General features: G+C 38.8%; 1 protein-coding gene and 1 long non-coding RNA gene across 4 annotated transcripts in view; one reads left to right on the forward strand and one right to left on the reverse strand.

The window, feature by feature from the left end:
• CNTNAP4 (contactin associated protein family member 4) overlaps nucleotides 1-26,064 on the forward strand; it is a 252,739-nt gene that overhangs the window by 123,645 nt on the left and 103,030 nt on the right. For 2 of the 3 annotated variants that reach the window (XM_039227582.1, XM_039227589.1), the window contains exons 4-8: nucleotides 4,598-4,745; nucleotides 20,557-20,760; nucleotides 21,306-21,490; nucleotides 22,301-22,444; nucleotides 25,416-25,677. In XM_039227582.1, the coding sequence (XP_039083513.1) occupies nucleotides 4,598-4,745; nucleotides 20,557-20,760; nucleotides 21,306-21,490; nucleotides 22,301-22,444; nucleotides 25,416-25,677 (943 nt within the window). The remainder of the gene's footprint in view (nucleotides 1-4,597; nucleotides 4,746-20,556; nucleotides 20,761-21,305; nucleotides 21,491-22,300; nucleotides 22,445-25,415; nucleotides 25,678-26,064) is intronic. The other variant, XM_039227596.1, reaches the window with a different exon arrangement.
• On the reverse strand, nucleotides 1,563-3,955 carry LOC120228935. The gene is made up of 4 exons (XR_005527628.1): nucleotides 3,661-3,955; nucleotides 3,381-3,500; nucleotides 2,230-2,326; nucleotides 1,563-1,716 (listed from the first exon to the last, which is right to left on the reverse strand). It is a non-coding gene; the product is annotated as an uncharacterized LOC120228935 (long non-coding RNA).

Raw genomic sequence — 26,064 nt, forward strand, 5'->3', positions numbered from 1 at the left:
TTGGCTTGGCATGCATTAGAAATGCAGATTCCAGGGCCCCACTTGCAGATTGAGCAAGGATCAGGATCTAGAAATTGCATTTTTTAAAAATATAATTTATCTTCAAATTGCTTACATACAACACCCAGCGCTCAACCCAACAAGTGCTCTCCTCAGTGCCCATCACCCACTTAAAAACTGGATTTTTAAACAGTTCCTCACGTAATTCTAATAGACACCAAAGTTCAGAATCTACAACAAAAGGAAAGAATCTAAAACAAAATCAATACATGTTCATTAAAAAAAATCCAGATATGACTGAAATTTCCTAAAAACCCCGTATCCCCCACCTCATAATTTCTCTTGCCCTTTGTAAGAAAGGGCACCTGGGTGGCTCACTCAGTTAAGGTCTGACTCTGGCTCATGATCTTGCGGTTTCATGGTTTGAGCTCCTCATGGGACATCAGACTCTGCATTAACGTTGCGGAGTCGGCTTCAGATTCTGTGTCTCCCTCTCTTTTTGCCCCTCCCCCATTCATGCTCTGTCTCTCTCGCTCTCAAAAATGAATAAACATTTTAAAAATTAGGGAAAAAATGAAGGCATAAACATCCACATAATGAAGTTATTTATTTTTTTTAAAGAGCAGTTTAAATCAATGCATTCTTCATGAATTTGCATTGGTTTGAAAAAGGTATTCGTACCAAATTGAAGAATATCTCTTAGGCAAAGGAAATACCTTTGAGACCTGATAGTATGCATAGAACTTTTCATTTATAAGGTAATGTAACATCAACCGCATCCCTCATTCACTAACATTCTGAAACAAATGCCTATTAAATACAGAATTCCACAGCAAAGTCTTTATCTTATGTATTGAAGAAATTTCACCATGAGGAGCAAAACAAGACAAATATTATTGCTCAGTTAACTAATATTTAATCACTAGCAATGATTCATGTTCTCTTGATGACATTGATCCTAGGAAGTTATTTAAGGTACCCAGAGCATTCCACCATAGTGTTCTGCCTGTAGTGTTGCTGCACCTACTTCCTGTATCTATGTTTTACTTCATTTTACTAATTATTATAAAATTAATACACGTTCATTTTTTAAAAACCCAGATATAACTAGAATATGCTAAAAATCCCATATCCCCCACCTCATAATTTACCTTGCCCTTTGTAAGAAAAAACTACTTAGGGGCACCTGGGTGGCTCAGTCCGTTAAGCGCCCAACTTCGGCTCAGGTCATGATCTCACGGTTCATGGGTTCGAGTCCCACGTCGGGCTCTGTGCTGACAGCTAGCTCAGAGCCTGGAGCCTGTTTCGGATTCTGTGTCTCCCTCTCTCTCTGACCCTCTCCTGCTCATGCTGTCTCTTTCTCAGAAGTAAATAAAACATTTAAAAAATTAAAAAAAAAGAAAAAGCTACTTAAAAGTTTAAATGTGCCAAGACATTTTTATTACATATATAAGCTAAGCATCTTATATTTCTTCTTTATGTTCTTAAAATTTAAATAACTCATGAATTGATCAGGTAAAATGTGAACGACTGCCACTCGTAGACCTCCCCATTCCACCTACCTGTGTTGCCATTGCCACTGTGTATCTTTTCTCCTAATCCCTTAAGATGTTGAGAGCATCATAGTGGCATCTATCTAAATCTGTGAATGTACATTAATGTTGAAAAAACATGAGCTCTTTTGGAAGGTTATCTAATTCATCATCCAGCTGTTCACTGAAAGAAATCAAAATTGTATTAGCCTGCCAGTGGCACCTAGGAAAATATAATCGAAGTGAAAGAGGGCCTGATTAGGACTGAATGTCAGTGGACCAGAGTCTCGACCCTAGATACACATTTCCCTGATTTGGAGATTGGAGAGCCTGGAAACACACACAGGCACATGCACTCGCACACACGTGCACATACCTATGCATGCGCGCACACACACACACACAGAGACACACACCAACGCCCAGAGATGAAATTTTGACCAGTGAGAAGACTGGAGCTTTCTGGAAGGGTCTGACTATCAGAGTTAAAATACTGTGGGATTAAGCACTATTCTATTTATGTTCTGGGAAACAGTAGCTAAGAATGAGGGCCTAAAACATACTAGATAACTATCCCTATCATGGGAGATATAGTTCACATTAGCACATTCACAGTTGACATGCTCTTAGAGGTTCTGTACATAAGAAACCTGTTGAAGTTTGTTTCGTTTTTAAGCTCAGTCTTTCCCAAGCATACACATCAAACATATTTTATCGCGAACCACTTTGAGCCAAGCCATGTTCTAGGTACGCTGGATGGAGGGCACAGGTCTTCCCTTTCTGGAGCTCATCCTCTAGTGTGATAAGATAAAGAAACAAACAGTCAAATAGAAGAAGACCCCAAATAAGGAGTGATATGAAAAAAATAACATAAGAAATAAGATGCGGAGGTGTGCCAGGTATACTGCTGTTGAAACTGTGATTAGCAAGAGCCTGACTTAGGGGGGAGTATTTTGACCAAAGCCTGAAATGGCAAGAGATGCTGGTTGTGCAGAGACCTTGATGAGAGAACTTGCAGAGTAGCAGGGACAGCTGGCGCAAAGACCCTAAGGAGGACTGAGCTTGACTGTTCCAGGGAGTCTGGGTGGTGCAAACATGATGGAGGGTGTTGACAAAGGATATGTGTTTGATAAGGAGCTTAGCTTTTGTTCTCAGTGCTAAAGAAAGCAGTTGAGGTTACATGGTTTAATTTACCTTTAAAATTTTTAAAAATTAATGTTTATTTGTTTTGAGAGAGAGAGAGACAACGCGAGTGGGGGAAGGGGAGAGAGAGGGAGACACAGAATCTGAAGCAGGCTCCAGGCTCCCAGCTGTCAGCACAGAGCCTGGCGCGGGGCTCAAACTCGTGAACCATGAGATCATCACTTGAGCCATAGTTGGATGGTTAACCAACTGAGCCACCCAGGCACCCCGCTTTTAAAAATTGTTCTGACTGCTCAGAGAGGAAGAGATAAGGGCTGCAGGACAGGAGAAAAAAAGAGATGAGGAGGAGGTCATTGAGGCAGTTCTTTCTTGTGAGATAACACTTTGTTGAACTGGGTGGTCATAGCTGAGATGAAGAGAGGTGTCCAGGCTTGGGATATAATTTGGAGGTGCCATCACAGAACTGCCTGTGGTGTGTGAGCCTAAGAGCTGATGTATGGAATATTGGTGGGGTGGGAGCAAGAAGTAGGAATTAATTGATAAGGGGAGTCAAAGTAAATTAATTTGACTATGAAACACCCAGCCTTTTGAAAAAATGTTTAGAAAATATTTTGGTAAATGCTGCTAAAGGGATATCAGTGAAGTAGAAAGAAAAGTAGATAAATGTGCAGGCTCCCTGTCTATTGGTATTCTTAACGTATTTACCTTGGTCTTGTGAAATCTATATGAGGCCAGTCTTATTTGTTGATCTGGTCACGGTCAGCAAACTTACCAAGAGCCTGAATAGACCCCTTATTTTGTTCCTACATTTGCTGATTGTTACAGCTGAAAAAAAATCAAAAGGGAGGAGATGAAGGGGAAAAAAATGAAGTAAGAGGAAGGGAGGTTGGGTAGGGGAGGAGGAGGAGAAGACATAAAAAAGTAAATATAAATTATTGAGAACAACTTCTGCTTCCCCCTAACTTTTTCATTTATGAGGCCTTACCCTTCGTCATGGAGGAGAAAACTAAAGCTTCTTAGGTGTTAGGTGCTGTGGTTTGTGGCTTTTGCAGGTGAGCTCCGTGTCAGGCAGATGCATGCTGATTTTGCGGAAGGAAGGCAGCTCTTGGTCTTACCATACGTACAGCAGTTTTACAAATACCAGAGGGTTATTTTCTACCTTTCTGACCTTTCATTTCCTCGTCTTCACTTTGTGCTAGCTCAGCATCATTCCCAAGGTCTTTTTAGCTTTCAGTTTCTAGAGTCTATAAGTCTAATTATAGGTCTTTCCAATTATTATTGCTTCTAATTTCCCTCAACAGTTCTTTTTTTTTTTTTATACAGGTACTTTTGTTATTTTTTTATTAAATTACTTTGACACGTAACAGTTCTTCATCTGTGTACTGGCAGTGCAGTGAAGTTGAACAGCCTGTTTTCAGAGTGTAGTTTAGTAGTTCTGAATGGAATGTTGGGTGATACTTTTGTTTATGTTACTTAGAGGAGAAAATGAAACAATGGAAACAGGTTCCTAACTTTTATCATTCATCAGTGATGCAGGCAACTTCTTTGCTGAATCAGATCCTACTTTTTTAATACTGGGAGATTTTCTCAATATTTTTGTGCTGTTAACAATGTTAATGCTTTTAAGTATAATTTGTACTTTATAGAAACAAAGTTTATTGAGGGTATCATGTTGAAAGCTGGCTTAATGGGGAAGATGGGATTTCATCTACTCTCAATGTAAAGAACAGCTTGACCCATCATGACTTCTGTGGAAAGAAGGACATTACAATGTCCTGGTAATACAATTTTTTTTGAAGAAGGCAGCCATTTTTATAGTTAAAAAAAAAACACATCAGACATTGCTTGTGGACACTATAGGCCACAGGGTGCAATGGATATTCTCCAAATGCATTGATTTCCTTCTTTCCTTTTCCTTTTAGGGCTTTTCAGGAAATGCAAATGCAGACAGTGTTGTGTACTATAGACTCCAGCCTTCTATCAAAGCCCGATTTCTGCGCTTCATCCCTTTAGAGTGGAACCCCAGGGGCAGAATTGGAATGCGGATTGAGGTGTTCGGATGTGCATACAGTAAGTGTTTGTTTATCCAACACACTGACGTAGCTATCAAAAGAGATGTTTTAAAAGCCAACCTGCACACCGAAGTTGACTTTATAGCTATGTCAAGAGATAGGAAAACAGGAATGATTTTTGTAGAAAGGTTTTGTGTGTGTGTGTGTGTGTGTGTGCGCACGTGCGCCCGTGCATGGCAATATTGACCTTAGCATTTAGTGTTCCATTTTAAATCAGAAGTGGAAGCATTTTATAGATCAATCTATATGAAGATAGGTCCAAACAGATACCTGTTTATGGACATATGTGAATCCATTTATCCAAATATCATATTGTTAACTAGGTCCTAACTTTCAAATATTAGAGTTACGCCCCTCACTGGACTATATCTGATGATGTTTCACTTAGGCACCCTGAATTTAATAAAAGATACAGTGTTCCATTTAGTATAACCAGTCAAATGTTAGAGCACCAAAGAATGTTGGTGACTCTAGCCTAAAAGTAATATGCCATGTAGCTAACTTATACACATGCTGTGCCCTCCACATAAATTCGTAGAAAAAGTAAAGACCTCTGCTAAAATATAAAATGTGTTTGAAATACTTTCACATAAAAAATGATAGAAACCACAGATTTCACTTCGTCTCCTCTTAATGAAGCAATTTATTATATCTTTTTGTGGGCCAAGGGCCCGAGAGTTATTGATTGCCTACCTCAAGTCACACCATCCTGTTAGATTCTCTTTTATTATAGAATAAGGAGTTAGTTAATATGATCTACAATTACCAGATAAGCAGTCTGAGGTTTGGAGAGACTCGGTAATTTGACCAGTGTCTCACGCCTAGCACACGGAAGAATCCGGAAAAGAGTCTGAGATTGTTCAGTTCCTCTATATCACGATTCAGCTAAAAGCTAAAGCTTTTTAGCCACTAAAGCTTTTGTCACACATAGTTTATCACTTTTTGATGTAAGTCCAGTTAGGTTCTGGTTTGCTTCATTTGCATGCTGGCAGGCAGGTCATACAGAGAGCAGGGGACGTGTTGGCGTTGTCAAAACCATGTCACACAAACCACATTGTCCAGACTGCACGTCTCCTTGCAATAGTTAGTGATGTTCCCGGCATCTTCCTCTCCCATTAGAAGTAACTGACCAGCCTTTTGTTCCCGCCGGAGCCTACAGAAGAGCGATCACAGTGTGAATATCAACAGTAATCACAATCATGGCAATAACACTAATTTTAATAGTACTAAATTTTTAAAAAGTCTAGAAGTCGCGACGTTTTCTTGAGTGCTTCTCACAGCGTTATATTCACAGTTAGTTTATAATTTTTTTACAAGTCCAGGTAAACATTTTTAGGTTACTACTCCATTCCCTCTCCTCCCCCCGCCTCCCTCCCCCAGCCCACTTTGCAAACAGGGAGGCTAAAATCTCAGGCACTAGGACGCGTTCAAGCCACGCTGATGGGAAGTGATGTCACTGGGTTTGCAGCTGGGTCTGGTGGACTCTGGGACCCATGCACAGGCTCAGGCTCCGTCCAGCTGTTGATTCGCAGAGAGGAGTTGAGGCAGCATGCTTCTCACCATCTGCCCACTTACTCTCTTGTCTCCAACAGCTCAGCTCAGCAGTTCCTGTTATGTGTTAGCTCCTTCTTCACAATGATCTGTTTCAATAAAATCACCCTTTAAAAAATCATCCTGCCCCGAAGCATAATTCTGACACACAGAACCCAAAAGTCTGTCTTATTTGTCTTTGGATCGTAGAGTTTAGCAAAGCCCATGCTGCACCATGGATAAGCAGCACAACAAACTTCAGAGGCTTCATATTTATAGTCATACCTCTACTTACTCAGAGCATCCGCCTTGCAAAATATTTATTTAACACAGTGTAAAAATAGCTAACAGTTCTTGAGCCCTTACTCTGTGTCAGATGCAGTTTTTATAGACATTCTAGTTTCATCCTAAAAATCACCCATTTAGTAGAGTCTTAGAAATATTAAACAGGTTTCCCAGTTGTACACCCTTGATACACATTCAATCTGGGGTGTAAATCCAATGTTCGTTGGAAAGGTCTGTTGACATTGGTTTTACAAAACTAAAGCACGGCTCATTATGTCCCCCTGGAAGGGGCTGCTGAGGAACAGGGTCCTTTGAGTTCTTTGCTATCATATGCAGCATGATGACCCACATCTCCCTCCACTTCCGTTGATCCGCAATCCCGTGGAACATTCTTTTTCCTGTGACTACATTTGCACTCTATTGCAGTGAGAACATTGTCTACGCATTTAATCAACTTCCTTTTTTTCATTGACCTGCAATTAAAGTAGCAGTACTGAGAGCCAACAAGAATTTAAATTCAAACATAAACATGTATGGTAAAGTGGTATGACAGGAGTCCATGTAAAATGGCTGTGGTATAAAAATGGCTGTGGTATAATTTTGGATAAGAGAAAACATTATAAGCAACAGAAAAGTTTTATCAGAGATAAGCTAAAAGAACCTCAGAATGGGTTGGGTGTGAGTGCCTTATTGAGTGTATTTGATCAAATATATTTTAATTCTTCAGTTATATTATCCACCTGTTAATGGTATCAGCCTTGCAACCTATGAATTTATTAGAACATGATTTTATGTAACTATCATTTATTAAATAGTTAATAGGTATCAGATACTTTGTTTTTAGGCATTTTCTGATTTAAACCTCACAACACAGTGAAGTAGGGGCATGAATATTACCATTTTATGCTGGAGTAAGAGGAGAGGAACAGAATTGTCTGCTGAATGAACCCCAGGGCTTGCTCTCAGTTCTGGTACAGATATAAGTGGGGACCACCAGCTCCCCTTTTCCTCAGAAGGAAGAGCTGCAGGTGCTCTCTGCACAAGAGCACAGCCACGACATTCTGTCTGCCACTCCCCAGAGTAGCCCAGATCCAAGATCAGTCTGGATTTTCTTCAGATACACAAGGCCATTCTCCTAAAATCCTTATATAAAAAAGGAAAAGTGGTTTTGGGGAGTGGTCAAGGTCTCTCTCCTAGATCACAGTCACAGGATTCCTGTCCGTGCTGGCAGTTAAGTGAGCCTCCTGGGAAAACCTGGAGGATTGCATGCATCCCATAGCCTGTGTGTCTGATCGCTTGCACCAAGTTAATGTGACTCTTGGCTTTGCCTGAGCCGCTCCTCAAGAGTGCTGTAGGCCAGGGTGCTTCATGTCCCCTGACATGAGGGAAAGTGAACCTGAGAGAAATTAAGAACTTTGTCTAGCATTACGCAGACTGCTCGTGTGAGATCTAAGATTTAAATTCACATCTGTTACTTTCCAAAGCCAGTGCTCTTGACAACTCTATGAATCATACATGGGTTCACCTTTTAAGTATTTATTGACACTTGCTGAAAGAGAACTCTACTAGGTATGGGGTATAGGGAGAAATTCTAAAATGATGTAGATTCCTTAATAAATGGGAATTATTATATATAGTGGTGTTTTTTGCATTCTAATCCTAGGTTTATTCAATACAGTCCTTTTACTCTATACAACAAAATACAAACACAACATTATATCAAATGCTGCAAAGTTACAAAACACAAAGGAAAATTTATAGTATTGACTGTACAATAAAAGCCAAAAAAGCAATGTACACATTGCCAAGGTAACATACAAGACCCCCATGAATAACAGCTCCAGCCCAGGGATCCATGATGACCCTTATAGAGCTGGCTCTCAATTTGCTTGTTAATTTCAGAGAGAGAAAGGGAGATGCGGGGTGTGGGGGTACGTGAATGAGTACATGTGAAACGAGCAATTTGTGGCAACATAATACAGGGTATTTGACCCTAGAGGTCAGAAGGGGCAATGTCATAAAAATTACACAAACTCAGTGTAAAATATGGTAGCACGAGTGTAGGATGGGAGGAATAGTGATTGAGATATTGGGATTAGTGTCAGAACACTTCTAGCAATAGGTTTGAAACTGAAGTGCACATATTTTCACTTGAGAGGCTGGAGGGCAGTCCAAATAGGAGAAGGGGCAGACCCTCATCAAGCACAGAGCCGAGAATTGCTTAGAGGATCGGTTTTTATTGGAGAACGGTCATTCAGGCTGAAAATAAGGGCACACGTGTCAGGAAGCTTCTAGTCTCACATGTGCAAGTGACAATGAGGACCTGAGCACCAACAGTTAGGAGAGAGGCTTCTCTTGACTTACATCAGACTCACATACATTGAAGCTGTGGATTCAGAGATCTCACTGATTGCACGTGAGGCCTCCTGAGTTATCAGATTTGAACAAGCATCTGGAAAGTGGTGCCATGTGCTTGGAGGGGCAATGGAGAGCAAATGAGTTCTGAAAGGGCACAGGAGAGAGAATTAATTCCACTATTGACTCATTGAATTCAAGCCTGGGGAATTTGGAAGGTTGGAACGCTAAGCCCTCTTAGTTGAAGGTATACAATTGAAAGCCGCACAAATATTATTGCTATTAAATCATAACTTTCCACTTAGAGAATTACTGTTAATAATAACAGCATAAAGTGCTGTGTTTGGACAATTGCTCATGTCTTAGAAAAGGAGAAATGCATTTCTATCATCATTAAAGCGGGTCTTTAACGCTGTTTTTTCAGGTAGCATGCATTTTTATGCCGTCCCCCTCCTTGTGCCTAATGCGTGTGTCCACTGACGTTCTAGGTGCAGGCTGCCCTGATGAATTTTGTAGAGACAGTGGCTATTGTGAGAGCCACACATAATTTTATTAGCCTCCATCCAGGTGAGTTAGGGCAGTAACTTGTTATGAAGGTACATCAAGTGAATGGAAAATCCATATCAAAGAGCGTGTTCTACTTTTATGTCTGAAAACTTGGAAGTTGTTCCCTGAGTAATGAGAGAAGTAGAAGCTAAATTTTATGGGTTCAAAGAGAAAGTATAAATTTCGGATGCCTTGGCCATAGCAGCTGTGAACATGTTTATAGATCTAGACGAGAGAGGTAGGTAAGGAAATAACTCGTGGAAGAAAGAACAAGAAGAGAAAACGTTTGGTGGTAAAGAAACACCGCCCTACGGAATGTCCCAAAGGAAAGTAAACAGTGGTAAACAAAGGCAGAGAAAGGAAACAAAACTGAATGGAAGCAACTCTGTCTGAGATGTCCTGGGGAAGTGGCCGTTAAGCCACAGGAGATAGTGTTCTCTCATGGTGGATGAATTGCTGTGACAGTTGCCCTCAGTATAACTACGGAGCTCCTTCTCTCCAGTTCTTGTGAAAACATCCTCATTTTGCAATCATTTTTCTTCCTTTCCTCATCCTCAACAGAAGAAGAGCATCGAGATGCCCGGTCACCCTGAGCAATTTCCGTTTCTTCAACACGCCATGATTTCATGATTTTTGTAGACTTGGGATGTTTGCACAGTGCTCAGGGAAATCACATGTGCGGGCTTCACTTGTCTACATAGATGAGTCTTTCACTCAACACCTTTTCTCAGCATAGAAATCACTGTCTCTGACACCTCACTTTTGGGTCAGAGGACATTTCCGCCTGTTCCTGGAACAGCCATTCCGCTCCCGGTCATACCATGCACACATTACACTGTATTGTAGTGAGCTGTTCCTTCTTTGTTCTGAGTCTTTGGAATCTGTGAATGAACAAAGGGAGGGGGGGTTGGTGAGCCTCAGGAAGGCTTTTCCCGTGAACCTGGATGGGAAGCGTGCAGCCCGTGAAAGATCAGATGTAGGAACACGAAAGAACTAACAAGATTGAAAGAGAACACATACATAGAAGTATAGAAACTACATAGAATATAGAAACTGTTGTGTTTATTTTCTTAAATCCAGACTGATTAAAAGACAATCATGGATTCTTTTTAACAAACTGAAGTAGGTCAACAGGTAGAAAACTCACGCCAGCCTAATAAAAATATGCTTTTTATCATGTAGAAAGTATTGAAAGTTGGAACTGCTTTTACCAGTGGATTTTAATTTGGAAAGAACATTAATAGGCAATGCAAGAAAGTAGCCTGAGAAGAGCAGCTGACAAATGAATCTGAGTCTTCTGTCTGTTACACCACATGTCTGGCTAGGGGGAGAAATGAGAGGCAGTAAATTTGTTAGATTTGCTCTAAAGAATAGTTCTAATTCAACTCAGTATGTATTTATGAAGCAGCTCCTCCCACATGTTAACAGCTAAAAGCTTGACTGAGGTGAATTACATACAGTCCCTGCGCTCAGATTGTTTATCAGCTGATACTTGGAGCTGAGGAATCCTGGCTGATGCCAGAGTTTGAAAAAGAAGATAGATTCTGGTGGGCCTAAAATCAAAGAGGGTAAATTCTAATTCTTTGCAGAATTAATAGCTGTAAGATTTTAATCTGATGATAAATGAACTTATATTAAATTGAAAATAAGGTGAGCTGTTATGATACCAGAAAGAAAAAAAAAAAAGCAGCCCTGAATTATGTCACAAGGACTCAGAGCCTTCCAAGGAGGCCCTTACTGACCAAAAATAGAAATATTGTAGCATCAGTAAAGATAGGAACTGCAGTGCCACAACATGTTAAATATGTTTAAGTGAATGGGTTCGTCGGGCGCCTGGGTGGCTTAGTTGGTTAAGCATCTGACTTTCACTTAGGTCATGATCTCGCGGTTCGTGGGTTCGAGCCCCGCGTCAGGCTCTGTGCTGACTGCCAGCTCAGAGCCTGGAGCCTGTTTCAGAGTCTGTGACTCCCTCTCTCTCTGACCCTCCCCTGCTCACGCTGTCTCTCTCTCCTAGAAATAAAAAAAAAAAAAAATTTAAAAACAAACAACATTAAGTGAATGGGTTTGTGACAATACTAAAAAGCAAAAATCTAATTGGTTACCTATGAGACAGATGAAGGAACCAACTCATTATTTTGAAAACTAATAAATGAAGGGAAACATCAAGAATTTGTTTTATTTTCCTCATGTGATCTATACTTCAAGGTACAGATCAAATAGAAGAACCAAATAGAAGATGAGGGGGAATTTCTCTTTGCAGGTATTCTCCAGGTAGTAAATAAAGAGGGGATAATGGAATTAGTATAGTCCTACTTTGCAACCCTGAATAAATTAATAGGCCAAGTCAATGACTATAAAAGTTCACAAAGTGACGATTTGTTTTTCAGTATCCGTTACAGCAGAGTCACCGTTTAGTGGACTATCTTGCTACAGTTGTAATCACTGGATAGAAAATACACATTAAAAAACGTCCCTTAGGGCTCTGAAGTTCAGCTTAAAACAGGATGAACTTTGACAAGATTTGATAGTGAGAGAAGGAAAGCAAATTTGGGGAGATTCACGTTTAACTGACTTTTTCCTAAAAAAACATCCCAGTTTGCAGGGCATCATAATGTTCAAGCAGAAAAGTAGCCACATTTTACTGGGCTGAGGCAGCAAAGTCTAGAGTTCAGTGTTGCCAGAGTGGCTAGAAATTTAGGATGGAATCCGAAGAAGGAAGGGGTCAGAGAGGGAGCGCCTCAACTCCTGCATAGGAACTCCCCTTGAGTCCTCGGCTGATCCACGACTGGCGCATGCCCAAGATGGGGTACCGAGGAGCCCAGGGGAGAGCAGAATGGGAGGTCCAGGGGCTAAAGACTTCCGCATTTGCCTCATGCTGGAAGGAACACTTTTGGAAAAAATCAATCCTGCCAATATTCAGGGACTTGTTGGATGGCTTGGGCTTTTAACTGAAAAGCCAGAGGGTGTTGCTTTAGGAGTAAAGACCAATCTTGGGACCAGTTGATACGTCCCAGGGCTAAGGACAAAACCAAAATAGATCCTTCCCCTCAAAACCTGGAACTAAGCTTTCACAGGATCAAGGTGATCCATGGACCACTTCTGTCTCCTTCCTGCCACCATCATCCTTCCGTCCTCAGGCTCCACCATCCCGCCTCTCCTCACCCCTCCCCAAACTTGTACCCTCCCTTCCCCACCTCCTCCTCCTTTCCTGATCCTAGACATTTACAAAGGTGGGCATCTACTCAGAGTAAGTTTCATTTCCTCCAAGTGTTGTCCCCAGACAGCAACCTAATTCACATCTCCCTGTTCAAAACTACCATGCAACCTGCCCTTTTTCTTCATGCTCCACTTAACAGTTTGTCACTATATCTGTACATGTAGGGGGAGTTGCTTGATGTCTCTCTTTTCCTTCATCCCGAGGGATCTATGAGGACAGAATGTATTCGCTCTCGTAACACCAGCTCCTACCGTAGGAGTTGACACAGTCAATGCTCAGTAACTATTTGCTACATAGAGAACTCAGGAAAACATCCAGTTAGCCATGATAAAATCAGAAAAATGAATAAATGTATAGAAACCACAGATTTATTACACTCCTCCAGTAGCAGTTGATTACAGAGCTGTGAGAGGAACATGTGAGCTGTTGAATGTTTGTTATTAATAAAATGATAATAACAGCATATAAAATATGTAATAAATTAGGCATTTTGATACTTTTGTTTGAAACTCACAGCTTTTTGTGTGGTATGAGAAATTGGAATTTTTTTCCACATATTCCAAGTAAGGAAATTGAGAATCCACATTTATGTGACTTCCATGGCATTACAAAATTACAAACAAATATTAGAAACAGAAACATGTCCTCCAGTGACAGACTCAAGTGTACTTGATGTCGTAGATTATTACCCATTTCAAATATGTTTAAAAAGTTCACTTAGATTGATATTTAAGTGGCAGCGAGCCTGTTTGTCCCTATAACATCCTGTTTGTCCCCTGATCTTAATTCAGTCTATTTAAAACCCTGATAGTAAAGTCACCTTTTCCCTGTGGTTATATGCAGCACTTGATCCTGTACCTTCTTCCTTTTTATTGTATTAATTTTGGTTGTTTTAAACTTAAGAGTGCCTTAAATCACTCTGTGTTCTTTTCTGCTACTATGCAAAAATAGTCCAGCCCATTTCCTGTTGATTTCTCAAGTGCTTGGTCTCTCCTCGCCATTTCTTCAAAACCCAGTTCAGTAATGCAGATCTCAAGTGCCAATACATCATGCTGTTGCTTTAATATTTCACTATATAATAGTTTAACGGTGACTCAGCCTGATTTACGCTTCTTAGAAGTCAAAATTGGACCTCTGTTTAGAAATTCATAGGTAGTAATTTTCAAATAAAGAAGCGGTATGATCAGTATTGGAGACTGACTTCTTGTTTAGCCCAGAAGAGTTTGGTCGATTGTTCTTTCTCTACTTACAGCACTTTTTCTCTATTTATATTTTTGGGGTACTTCCCACAGAATTAATAGAAGGCTTTCATGTCTTTTTCAGGAACTCTTTCATGACCTTTAATAAAAGCTGTTTTCTGTTATTCAAGGATTTGCTTTCCAGTTCATGCATTTTCTATTTCAAGTTTTTCTCTTTTGCATTTCTTAGCCAACTGACCTCATCAGTGATGCAATGATTTATAGTTAATTCACAGAGCAGGTTTCTCCCCTAAAACATCTTTCAGGGACAAGCCGCTCCCATGTCCACAAATTTCTTCACGTACCACCCACAGTGTAGATAAACATATTCATTTTCCATGGGACAATTCACTGTGCAATGAGGTTATTCATTTTCAAAGAGAAGGTTTCTTTTTTTTGTTTTTTTTTTAATGTTTTTTTATTTATTTCTAGGAGAGAGAGAGAGAGACAGCGTGAGCAGGGGAGGGTCAGAGAGAGAGGGAGTCACAGACTGAAACAGGCTCCAGGCTCTGAGCTGGCAGTCAGCACAGAGCCCGACGCGGGGCTCGAACCCATGAACTGCGAGATCGTGACCTAAGCGAAAGTCGGACGCTTAACCGACTAAGCCACCCAGGCGCCCCTCAAAGAGAAGGTTTCTATAACCTTCTTGTTCTTGTCAGATAATCCTGATGCTATCATCTGCTCAGGGGTCACTCAGGAACCTATTTTCCTGGGTGTGGCCCTAGAAGCTCCTAAATTGGTGGATATAAAGCAGAACCCAGGATGTTGAATGCTTCTGGAAACCCCACGAGGAGTACCTCATCAACCTCAGTTGATTCTAACATGGTTAGACCATGGAGCTCAATTTAAGAAAATGTACTCTTGTATATTTTTTTCTTAGTAATCCACTTGGAGTGGTAGGGAGGGCATTGCTTTTTCAAATAACAACCTCTCACATTTTGCGAAGCCTCAAACTTTGGAGCAGGGGTAGGATGCAGATGCAAAGGAAGGATACTGGGTCAAGTGGAAGATATTTCACTGAAGGGTGTATTTGCATGTGACATATGCCCAGCTAGAAGAATAATTTGCTGCTCACAGAGGTAAAGCTGCAATTTAGTTGACATCCTTCTCACAGGCTGAGTGGATCCACTTCTCCTGCACATGTTAGAAATCGTTCAGACCCAGCCCTGATGCAGAAGCAAAGCTCTAAGCACGGGCATGAAAAATCACATCTCAGGGATGTGTGTCTTCCCCATTAGAATGGAAGCTCCTTGAACAAAAATGTGCTTTGTATTTATGCATTGGTGTGTCTACCCCTGTTCACAGGGAACTCTCCATAAATACGAGCTTGCAAAGAGGGGAGTGAGTACCTATTTCAGCAATACCACTTCTGACACAAGTCCTGGAAAGGAATTTGAATATTTGTATTGGAAATCTCTTCGTTCTGTGGGAGATTGTATTTCTGAATCATGCAAATAGAGCAGACTGTCCCTCTTTCCTGGGGTCCCAGGGAGAATTGATATGAGAGTAGGGCCTACAGTCTCTGAGTCTCTTCTTTCCTTGATTCCTGCTGTAAATGAGAAGATTTGAGATGGGGGTATTCACTGAGGAGGATTCAGGTCACCAACAATTGCCATAGTGAGTCAGCTCAAGCATTAGCTGACAGACAGAGAAAAAGCCACAGAACCCACAGATGGCTCAAAATCATTCTTGATATATAACCTGGCAGTGACATTGATAATGGAGCATTCCTCGTGCTCTTCAGAAATTCATTATTTTTTAAAGAGTTTAGTTTTAAATACACTGAATGTATTTGTTAAACTATTTTCTCTGTACCTCTTTCCCTGCCCAGTGTTCTAGCAATAAAGTAATAGCAATTAGCAGTAACGGTAATTAATGTTTATTCAGTTTTAATTATGCACCAGCAATTCTTCCAAAGATTATGCAGATAGATATTCATGCAACAATCCTGTGAAGAATATACTATTGTTATTCCCGTGTTACAGATAGGAGACAGACAAATGGGTTAAACAACTTGTGCTGCGGAGGGAGTAATGCCCTGTTACCTGTAACTGTGTTACATTATAGGACGTAGGCACTTACAGTTGTGATTAACCTAAGGATCTTGAGGTAGGGAAAGTAGCCTGGATTATCTAGTTGGGCCCAGTGTAATTACAAGGGTCTTTTCAAGAGGGAAGTGAGAGGATCAGTCAGAGAAGGAGATGTCACTGTGAGAAACAAGGTGGGGGATTTGACGATGCTATGATACTAGTCTTGTACATGAAGAGAAATCTGAACCAAGGAATGCAGATGGTCTCTCCAGGCTGGAAAAGGAGAAGAAGGGATTATCTTCTAGAGACTTCCAAAGGAAAACGACTCCTGCCAACATCTTTTTTTTTTTTTTTAGGACTTTTTGAATTCCCAAACTCCCAAGAAGATGATAAATTTGTGTTGTTTCATGTGACTGAGTCTGTGGTCATTTGTTACATCAATAACAGAAAACTGATACAGTTGCCCAAGGTAGGGCGAAGATGCAAATTCCCACTGACTAGTTATCTTGACTACTGGGCTACACTGTAATAAAACGCTATTAAAATGGCTCAGAAGGGGGCTAGCCTGAGGAGGATAAATGTGTCATAACAATTTGCAACTTATTACTAGAAAATTAGAGTTTATGCCCTCCCTCTGGTGAACAGGGTATGACGGGGTCACAATATTAATATTGATAGTAATCTAATCATTAGAGTGCAACCTGAGTAATAAGCCTACTAATGAACAAATTTACAATTAGAAAAATAATTCCTTCAGTCAAGTAACACGTCTCTTCCTACATCTTTAGCTAAGTAGGTGTTTGATTATTATAAACTTTGTCAACTTCTGATTTCTAATTGTTTTTATAGCCAGTTGTCTAGTACCTCTGTTTCTCCTATGTATACATTTCAGTCATGTACAAAAGATTCTTTTTCTGAAAATATTTGACAAAAGATGGGCATAAGTGTGAATCCATTAATTGAAACATGAATATCACTTGGATGCTTAACTTAGTGCTTCTAAACAAGTGAATATTGAGTTAGATTACTTTCATGAATGCCATACATTCATTATATCTTTCATAAGTTAGTTTCAATGCAAAGAAATATTGTTATGAATCATCTGAACTTTTCTTTTGTGAGAATGTATTTGCATTGGTAGTGTCCTTTGTGGAACAGCAAAAATAAATGCACCTTGAACGTTACCGGTGACGGCTCAGACATGAAATGTTGCTTCCCCAGTCAATGATGTGAAGCCCAGGTTGTACTTTAAAAGTTAGTAATGTTGTAAGTAAACATTTCAAAAGCAAACAAACAAACATGACTTTCATTTAAATACAGAATAAACATAAGTGAAAGATTAATTAAAGAAGGAATCAGAAAGATGGTAAAGCTAGTTGAAAGAAGATTCAAAAGCCTGAGTGTAGATAGGAATCCAAGGAGGTATGTTGGGTTACTCTCAGTAGGTTGGGTACATAAATGGTTAATGTCCAACAGGGCAATAAAACCAAAAGCTTTTATTTTCTATCACACAGAAGTCATTTGTATTTCTACTGGGAAAAAAAAGTTACAAATTAACATGTAACTTAACGGAGTCTGGCCCTAACCCATAAGAAATAGCAAAATCAGACCTTTATTAAGTCACCTAGAATTAAATAATCTTCAGATGGGCCTATGAGAAAATGGTCCAATGATATTGAAAGGAAGTGGAGTTATTGCTTTGGGATATATCCAGTGTTCCCAGTTTTTCTTAGCAGTGGGTAAGAGCATTTTCCAGAGAGACTACAACCTCTCTTCCCAACCAGTGTCCTTGGACAGATAGATTCTAATAATGAATTCAAATTAATTCTTGCTGTGTCCCTCTCTGTCTGTCTCTCTCAAGATTCTTTTTCATATAGTTCCAGATTTTTATATCATTAACTGTATGTGCCACAACAGAGAGATTTGTGATTATTGTTTAAAAGTATATGCTGCTTATATATCAGATATATATAAGCATATATATAAGTTGTGTAAATTGCTTTTTATAACAGTGAATTTTATTAGACCCATTATAAGTGAGTTTTCTATCGAGGGTCATACTGTTAGGAATCATCCTGAGCTTTTTCTTTTATGATAATTCTTGTACATATATTGCGCATACGTAAGATGAAGTTATCCTATACTGACATTGTACTCACATTCTGAATTATATTCAGCTTTTCTTCCCTGAAGGGATTGTTCATACACACATGAAGTCCATAATGGTGTGGCAGTGAGTTTGTTGGCTTCCCTACTTAAACTACTTTCTCACTTTCAGACCCATTTGCAAGGCAAGCCCCACTCCTCTTCCTCCTCTGAGAGCTGAATTACTGACTGTCACCGTATTTCTTTTCATTACAGTGAAGGAGAGAAAGTTTTGGGGGAACATCTAGGTCTTTGGGAATTAAATGTCCTAAGAGTACTTCTAGGAGCTTATGGACACGTGTAAGACTTGAAGACTGTGAGAAGTAGGAAGGTTAGCAGTGAAGTTTCTAGATCAGAGAGATGAGTTTCCCCAACTACCTTAACTAAGGAGACAGTCTTCAGTTGACCTTGATCAGTCTGTCATGGTTGTTCACTTGCTAAGCAATATCCATCTTCATAGAATGTCAGCTCCATGAGGGCAGGGGCCACGCTGGTGTTGATTACTCTCTTGATCTCAGCATCCATCACAGGGCCTCACAAATGATTTACTAAACAGATACTTACTGAATGAATGCCTCAGATTTTAGTTAATACCTATGGAGTAAGAAGATAATAGGTAAGAATGAGAGACAATGGCAAGTGGTTCATTTTAAGAGATGAAGCAGTATACCATTGGTTTAGACATCAATTGTCTGATACACTTTTCACTTGCCTTTGTTGCTGATGGAAATATACTAGGCAAAAAAGCTTTAGGTGCCATAAAGGGTGGTTATGACCATTATAATGTGATAATAATAATAGCGAAGAAGAGAAAAAAAAGAAAGAAAAAAAGAAATAGTGCGGTAAAGTAGTAACACAGGCTAAAGCTTTACTGGAAAAAAAATTACTTGGTAGCTAATTCCAAAAATAGACTTTAAAGTAAAATCATTATTATGATGGTTGCCTTTAAGCAATACATAAGCTCAGAGATAACTGCATTGCTCCAAATGCATCAGCATTTAAAGTCTGTCTTATTGGAATTTTTCTTAATTTATTGTAATCTAATAATCATAGAACACGTTATTTGTATTTGACACAGAGTTATGTTTTTACCAGGCACATTCATTCAGCTATATAACAAGGAATAATTGTTCAGTTAACATTATTCTTTCTACAGAATGCAATGTTTATTCATGTGCATTTGCTGAATGAACTCTTTATAAGCACATTAACAAGATGTGGAAAAATCAAACCTCTGAATTTTCAAAAGATAGCTGCGTAAGATAGTTGAAAAAAATTTTGGGAGGGTGGTGAATATAAATGGTTCACATTAAATATGATGGATAATCTGAATGAAATGTATATTTGGGCGTACAAGTAGCGGTAATAATTTTGTCAAATGAAACAAGATGAGTAAACTTTAATGTCATTTCATTGACTGGGACAAGTCAGCTAACCAGTTGAAAAATAGCTTCATTGGGTTTCCCTAACCTCTTCATTTATTACATAAATGTACTCACAAGGGTAATTGCCTTAAAAAATATCTTTGACTTGCAAAGTGTAGAAAACACTGCTAGGCTTTCTATTTTGTGTCTGTTGTTTGGGTGCAACTGATTTTGACAGATGTGCTGTTATGTTACTGGTATAACATGACATCTTTTTTCGGATGAACTGAATAAAAGTGATCTTGACAATGAGTAGATAAGACACTGTCAGAAAGCTAAAAAGACATGTCAGTGTCACAGTTTTGACACAAATGTGGCAGAACAGCCCTTATAATATCATTAAGTGACTATCTTTCCAATGATGCTCTTTAGAAGACAGAAGATAGCATTGCTCTTAAATGCTATTACTTAGCCACAAAAATAATAAAACAAAACACAAAGGTCAGGTTAATATATACTTGAGATGGCATTTTATGAGTCTGATGGATGTGTTTATATTTTTATGCAGATCTTTTATCTACAACATGTATGAGAGAATTTTTGAGATATCAAAACCATTTTTTCAGGAGCTAAAAAACCATTTGACTTCAACACTTCAGGAACATGATTAAAAATACTGATTGTGAAATACACAAAGTGGTTTTATGGATATTGATCATAACCTTTTTCCTGATTTTCTTTTTTTATTGAATGAAAAGAAATAACTTTCAGTAATATGAGAAAATTAGGAATACGTTTTGAGATGTATTTCTAGATAATTATTTTGTAAATAGGTTAGCAAAGACTGAAATGGAATCAATCGCAGGCATCAAGTGGGAATTAGACATTGGAGCTTTTATTTTCCCTCATGACTGGCTTGCAACTGAACTATACGTGTATGTGTGTATGCACAATGTTTTATATATGTGTATATATGTACATGTGTATATTCATATGTATATGTACATTCATATGTGTATATATACATATACACATTTAAAATGCTTTAATAAAAAGTATATTTATCCTTTAGAATGACTTTTAATATCTTTGTCTCTAGGATCAGAGGTGGTTGATCTTGATGGAAAAAGTTCCCTTCTCTATAGATTTGATCAAAACTCCCTAAGCCCAATAAAGGATATTATTTCTTTGAAATTTAAAACTATGCAGAGTGATGGAATTCTGCTCCACCGGGAAGGGCAAAATGGAGATCATATCACGCTGGACTTACGAAGAGGAAAACTCTTTTTACTTATTAATTCAGGTAAATCTCTTTGGTGAAGTGATTGACAGTCTGGCCATTTGGATATCACTCAGTAACTTTATGCTTTTATAGCTTACCTTGTAACACTTAAGATGCCTTATTTCCAGATTCAGGGGCTTATACGTACACCAGTATCGCACTTACATGTAAAAATGGATCTTTGCAAATTGTACGAGACCCTCATTTGATGCGTTTTTGCGTAGTGCCTAGAGAACTACATAGCTGTTTTCAAACCTCATGAAGAAGGGGATGGGTCACTGAAAAATACTGAGCTAGTAAAAATAATGAGGTTGTAGCAAAGGAACATTTTACATTGCAAATGGCATGTGATGGGAAACACTAATAAAAAGAATTAATGGTAGAAGAAATTCCAGCAAGGTTGAGAGGGTATTATATTCAAACTTCAGGTAAATCCATACTAGTGTTTTGGATGGAAGGCAAGGGAGAAGATTGCAATTATTATGAGAGATCCTGGTCCCCAAGGGGAAACTTTTTTTTATATGTAAGAATGGAAATAATGGTGCTGTTATTTTTTCTCTTCTAAGGTGAAGCCAAACTGGCCTCTGCTCACACGCTGATCAGTCTCACCCTGGGCAGCCTGCTGGACGATCAGCACTGGCATTCAGTGCTCATCCAGCGCTCGGGCAGACAAGTAAACTTTACAGTGGATGAGCACAGGCATCGTTTCCACGCCCAGGGAGAATTCAGTTACCTGGACCTTGATTATGAGGTGTGATCGTTATGTTTCAATTAATGCAGATTTTTACAATGTATATGTGAGGCAGCCATGCAAAAGAAAATATACTGTAGGAAGTACCCCTTCCCTCTTTCAGAGTAAATCAAAGTCCTGGTGAAGTGTTTCCCAAGGTGACCTAACTCACAATAGCAGATTTGGGCATATACTACTGAGGCCTCATCTTTCTGACAATGTGTTAATCTATTATTAGAGAGAGCGTTTTCTTTTTTACCTGAAGTGTATAGTCACAGATTATCACATGTAAGAAATCTCCAAGAGATCATATTACCACTAGTAAATACAGAATGTGTTGCGTGATTTTGTGTGTGTGTGTGTGCTATAGGGCACCCTCGAGCAGTGTAGATTTATGGAGAGGTTTTATAACTAATAGATTAATTAATTCATTTTCGGTCGATTCAAATGCACAAACACCAATGTGTGCCGGAAATACATATAAAACAAAACGTCATTATAGCCAGTTATGTTATTAAACAGAGATTTACCATGGATATAAAGATGCATTTTTATTAATCAACCAATAAACATCACATCCAGATGTGATTAGTAACTTGTAAGAATAATCAGGCTCTAGTGTAAATGAAAATGAATGCATGTAAATTTGTTTCCAAATCTGCATTTCAAGTTTTTAAAAATATCCATATGAAGTTAGCAACATGGTGGTGTAGGGTGTTGAGAAATTGGTTTATCTGTGATGATTAAAGCTATAGTTACTAATCATGATTATTTTAGCAAACTATCAGAAAATCACTAAACAATATTATTGATGCCATTTTTCTTTCTAAGATCAGCTTTGGAGGGATTCCAGCACCTGGAAAATCAGTGTCATTCCCCCATAAAAATTTTCATGGGTGTCTAGAAAATCTCTATTATAATGGAGTAGACATCATTGATTTGGCCAAGCAACAAAAGCCAGAGATCATCACTATGGTAAGAGAATCTTCAAGTAAACGAATGAATGAAATCATGTTGCTTTTCCACACAATAAAATTGCCTCCTTTTGGAATCCCACTTGATATGATGTTTTAGAGATTACTCTCTCTCTTTTTTTTTTTTTAAGAGATCACTCTTATAAAAATTTTCTCTGCTTGGCAGTATGCATGTAAGGGATTAATTCTATTTAAAGGAATTATAATTCACAGAGCGTGATTATTTTCTTTTTATATGAAGTAAAACATTTTTACAGTCAATAGTTTAATTTTCTTGTGATGTTATTACTCCAGGGAACTAATTCCCTTTGCTCTGTAACTTCCTTAATAAGATATGGCCTGACACACTCTCTTCATCAAGGGAATCAGATAACATCCACGTGTGTTAGAGACACATTTGGAAAACTATATTTTGCCATAGTCATTCATAACAAATAAAAGAAGCGAACAGGCTGTTAGGACACTGCCTCGGCCAGTCTGTCCCAGTGGCCAGTCTGTCCCAGTAGCACTGTCGGTCAGGCTGTGTTATATTCTAATTCTATGGAAATGCAGCAGATTTTAAATCTAACCGTATTGGTTGGAGGACAGCCAGGGAAATAGCACCACTATGAGTTTTATGCACAAGGAATCTATTTTAGGACTTGGATCTTCACAATTGTCAGAGGGGCTGGAAAGTGGAGGCCAGCTGTCAGGAAGAAGAGATGGAGCAGGGTGAAGGAGAGCCAGGATGAACCGGATCAGACCAGCTCCTCTGTGATCATCCCTCACTGCGCTGTATCACAGGGGGAAGAAAAAAAAAAAGTCCTGTCGAAAAAAATGGCTGGCATTTCACTTTTGACTCAAATACCACACAGGCTCCGTTTTTGACTTTTAACCAGAACCAGACAGGAAAGGGGATTCTGGAAGACATGGTTTCCCGTTTAACTAGCTCCATGAAAGAAAAGCAGACACAGAGATCCTTTTCAATACACTTCTTTAATTGTTCAAAATTCAGGAGATACAGATTCAAGCTCATGTTGTTTCAGCCAGTCCCGAAGCACGTCACGGGAGGATTTGTTTTTTTTACAAGACATTTTATTCCTAATTCTCTGTGTGAATTGATGGTATCTATAGGAGTATGCCATTCAGAAAGATTTTTAGTTATATTTTTATCAAAGGGAAGACGATTTAAAAGGAAAACCAAGAAGCTGTAGGTAGATGCGTTTCATTAGCAAACGACCTTCCAGAAACTGCCCATGCAGCTAGCACCTACTTTTCCCAGGCAAGAAAGAGGACTTGCTGTTTGCTGGGTAGCAGGCTGAGCTCCAAATGAAACATCCGACCAAACTGCAGCTGGTAAAATGTTCCCCGTTTTACAAGGCTTGTTAGTTCATCGTTGTTTTTACATGATGGATCAGCGTTGCTTACTCTTCAGCATTTGCTGTTTCATTCACTGGGACAAGATACTTGTCCACAATGAAAGCTAATTAATTCACTTTCAACAGAATCACAATCTAGCCAAATATCTTTGTTTAACCAAGACCAAATGGTTTACTTCCAATGTGTATCCTTCTAAATATAGTTGATTTCATTGACTTTTCAAATCTCTCTTTGGAAAACATGTTAAAGATTATTTTCAGGAAAAGTAAAAGTATTTATCTTCATTTCTGAAGCCTGTTAAGGAACACACTTAATTATTTCTAGATAGTTCAGAACGTAAAGATTTTTTAAATCTTTAAATATATACTTTACTAGTGAGAGAATTTTTACACATAGTCTTTTAATGAAAATTTATGCAATTCTAAGGTATCTTGAAACTATTTTAAAACTATTAGAGGAGAAATACTACATGTAAATCTGATGATATAGGCATAATGAGAAAAAGCCGGAAATGTTTTAAAAATAAAGGAATGTTGGGACGCCTGGCTGGCTCATTCAGTAGAGCATGAGACTCTTGATCTCAGGGTTGTGAGTTCAAGCCCCACGTTGGATAGAGAAGTTACTTACAAAAATAAAAAGTAAAATCTTTAAAAACATTAAAAGAATGTAAGTAGTACATTGTAGTATCCAATGTGAAACATAAAAGAAAAAAGGAAAAAAATGGGGAAAGCTAGTCCAAAAGAGCTACAAACTCCTGAAAACTGCACAGGTTTGCTATTGGTCAGGTAAATGCAAGATAAATGAGAATGATCTATCACTTTGGCAATTTGTCATTGAACTTGTGCAAATTTAAAAGATCTGTAGTACCTACTCCTACCAAGGATGTGGGGACAAGGATATGCTTGTATATTACCGGTAGAACTGTGGAGTAGTTTAACTTCCTTTTGGAAAAGAAGCTGGAAATATTTATTAAAACATGTAAGTATATATAGTTCTGTATTTAGAACCCTCTTCCATAGAACTGAAAATACACAGAAGAGCACACCAGGTTAGTTATTATAGCCTTGCTGGTAGAGACAAAACCTGGAAACTAGGTTTTATATGTATACATATACAGGTATATGTATATATAAAAGAGATCCAATGGGAAAAGAGAAAAAATATGAAATGGTACAGAAGGAAAAAGAGTAGCTTGTTAATATTGGTTATGTTATGGGGTGGATTAGAACCAAAGGCAGCAAAGGATGAAGGAGAAAAGGATTTTACCCAAGGAATGGAAAGCCAAGAGAAGATAAAAGGAAATAATTTGCTTACATAAATTTTTATGGCATTCCATCACATTGAGTTAGATGCCTTTACAGAATTCGAGAGTGGGGGACAAATGGATTTCACCCAGAACCCAGGGAAAGATTTGCCTGACCATATTGTCATTGGATTTTGAAGAACCTTTAAGATATATGGCAAGGATTTGAATTTTCATGTTGATAGCGATTTGTTGTTGTTTTAAATCAAGGATAACTTGAGATCCCTAAAAAGTCTTTGTGACACTTCAATTTCTATTACTGACGTGATGCGAGTCATTCTGAAAGCCTTTTCTTTTGCTTCATTCTCAGGGAAATGTGTCGTTTTCTTGTTCACAGTCACAGTCTGTGCCTGTGACTTTTCTCAGCCCCAGGAGTTACTTAGCCCTGCCAGGCTTCTCCGGGGAGGACCAGCTGTCTGCTACTTTTCAGTTTCGAACCTGGAATAAGGCAGGACTTCTGCTATTCAGTGAACTTCAGCTGGTTTCAGGGGGTCTCCTCCTCTTTCTTAATGATGGAAAACTTAAGCTGAATCTCTACCAGCCAGGAAAATTACCCAGTGACATCACAGCAGGTAATAAGTGTATTCCTGCAGGCACAGCATATGGGTTTGAAAGATTTCATTTTCTCTCTGTCCCTTTTCCATAAACTTTTATGCATAGCCAAAGAAATTAGTGTTTGTTTAATAAATGAATACTTGAGTTAATAAAATTTTCAGTACTCTTTCTTTCTTCGAGGACCTTGATTCCGATTTCCTTTTAAGTATGGTTTTAACACTAGCAGTTCTTTTTTTTTTTTTTATCGTTTATTTATTTTTGAGACAGAGAAAGACAGAGCATGGGCTGGGGAGGGGCAGGGAGAGAGGGAGACAGAATCTGAAACAGGCTCCAGGCTCTGAGCTGTCAGCACAGAGCCGGATGCGGGGCTTGAACCCATGGACCGCGAGATCATGACCTGAGCC

This window comes from Hyaena hyaena, unplaced genomic scaffold (genome assembly GCF_003009895.1).
Source record: "Hyaena hyaena isolate Hyena2069 unplaced genomic scaffold, ASM300989v1 scaffold_1, whole genome shotgun sequence".
In the NCBI taxonomy this organism is placed as follows: Eukaryota; Metazoa; Chordata; class Mammalia; order Carnivora; family Hyaenidae; genus Hyaena; species Hyaena hyaena.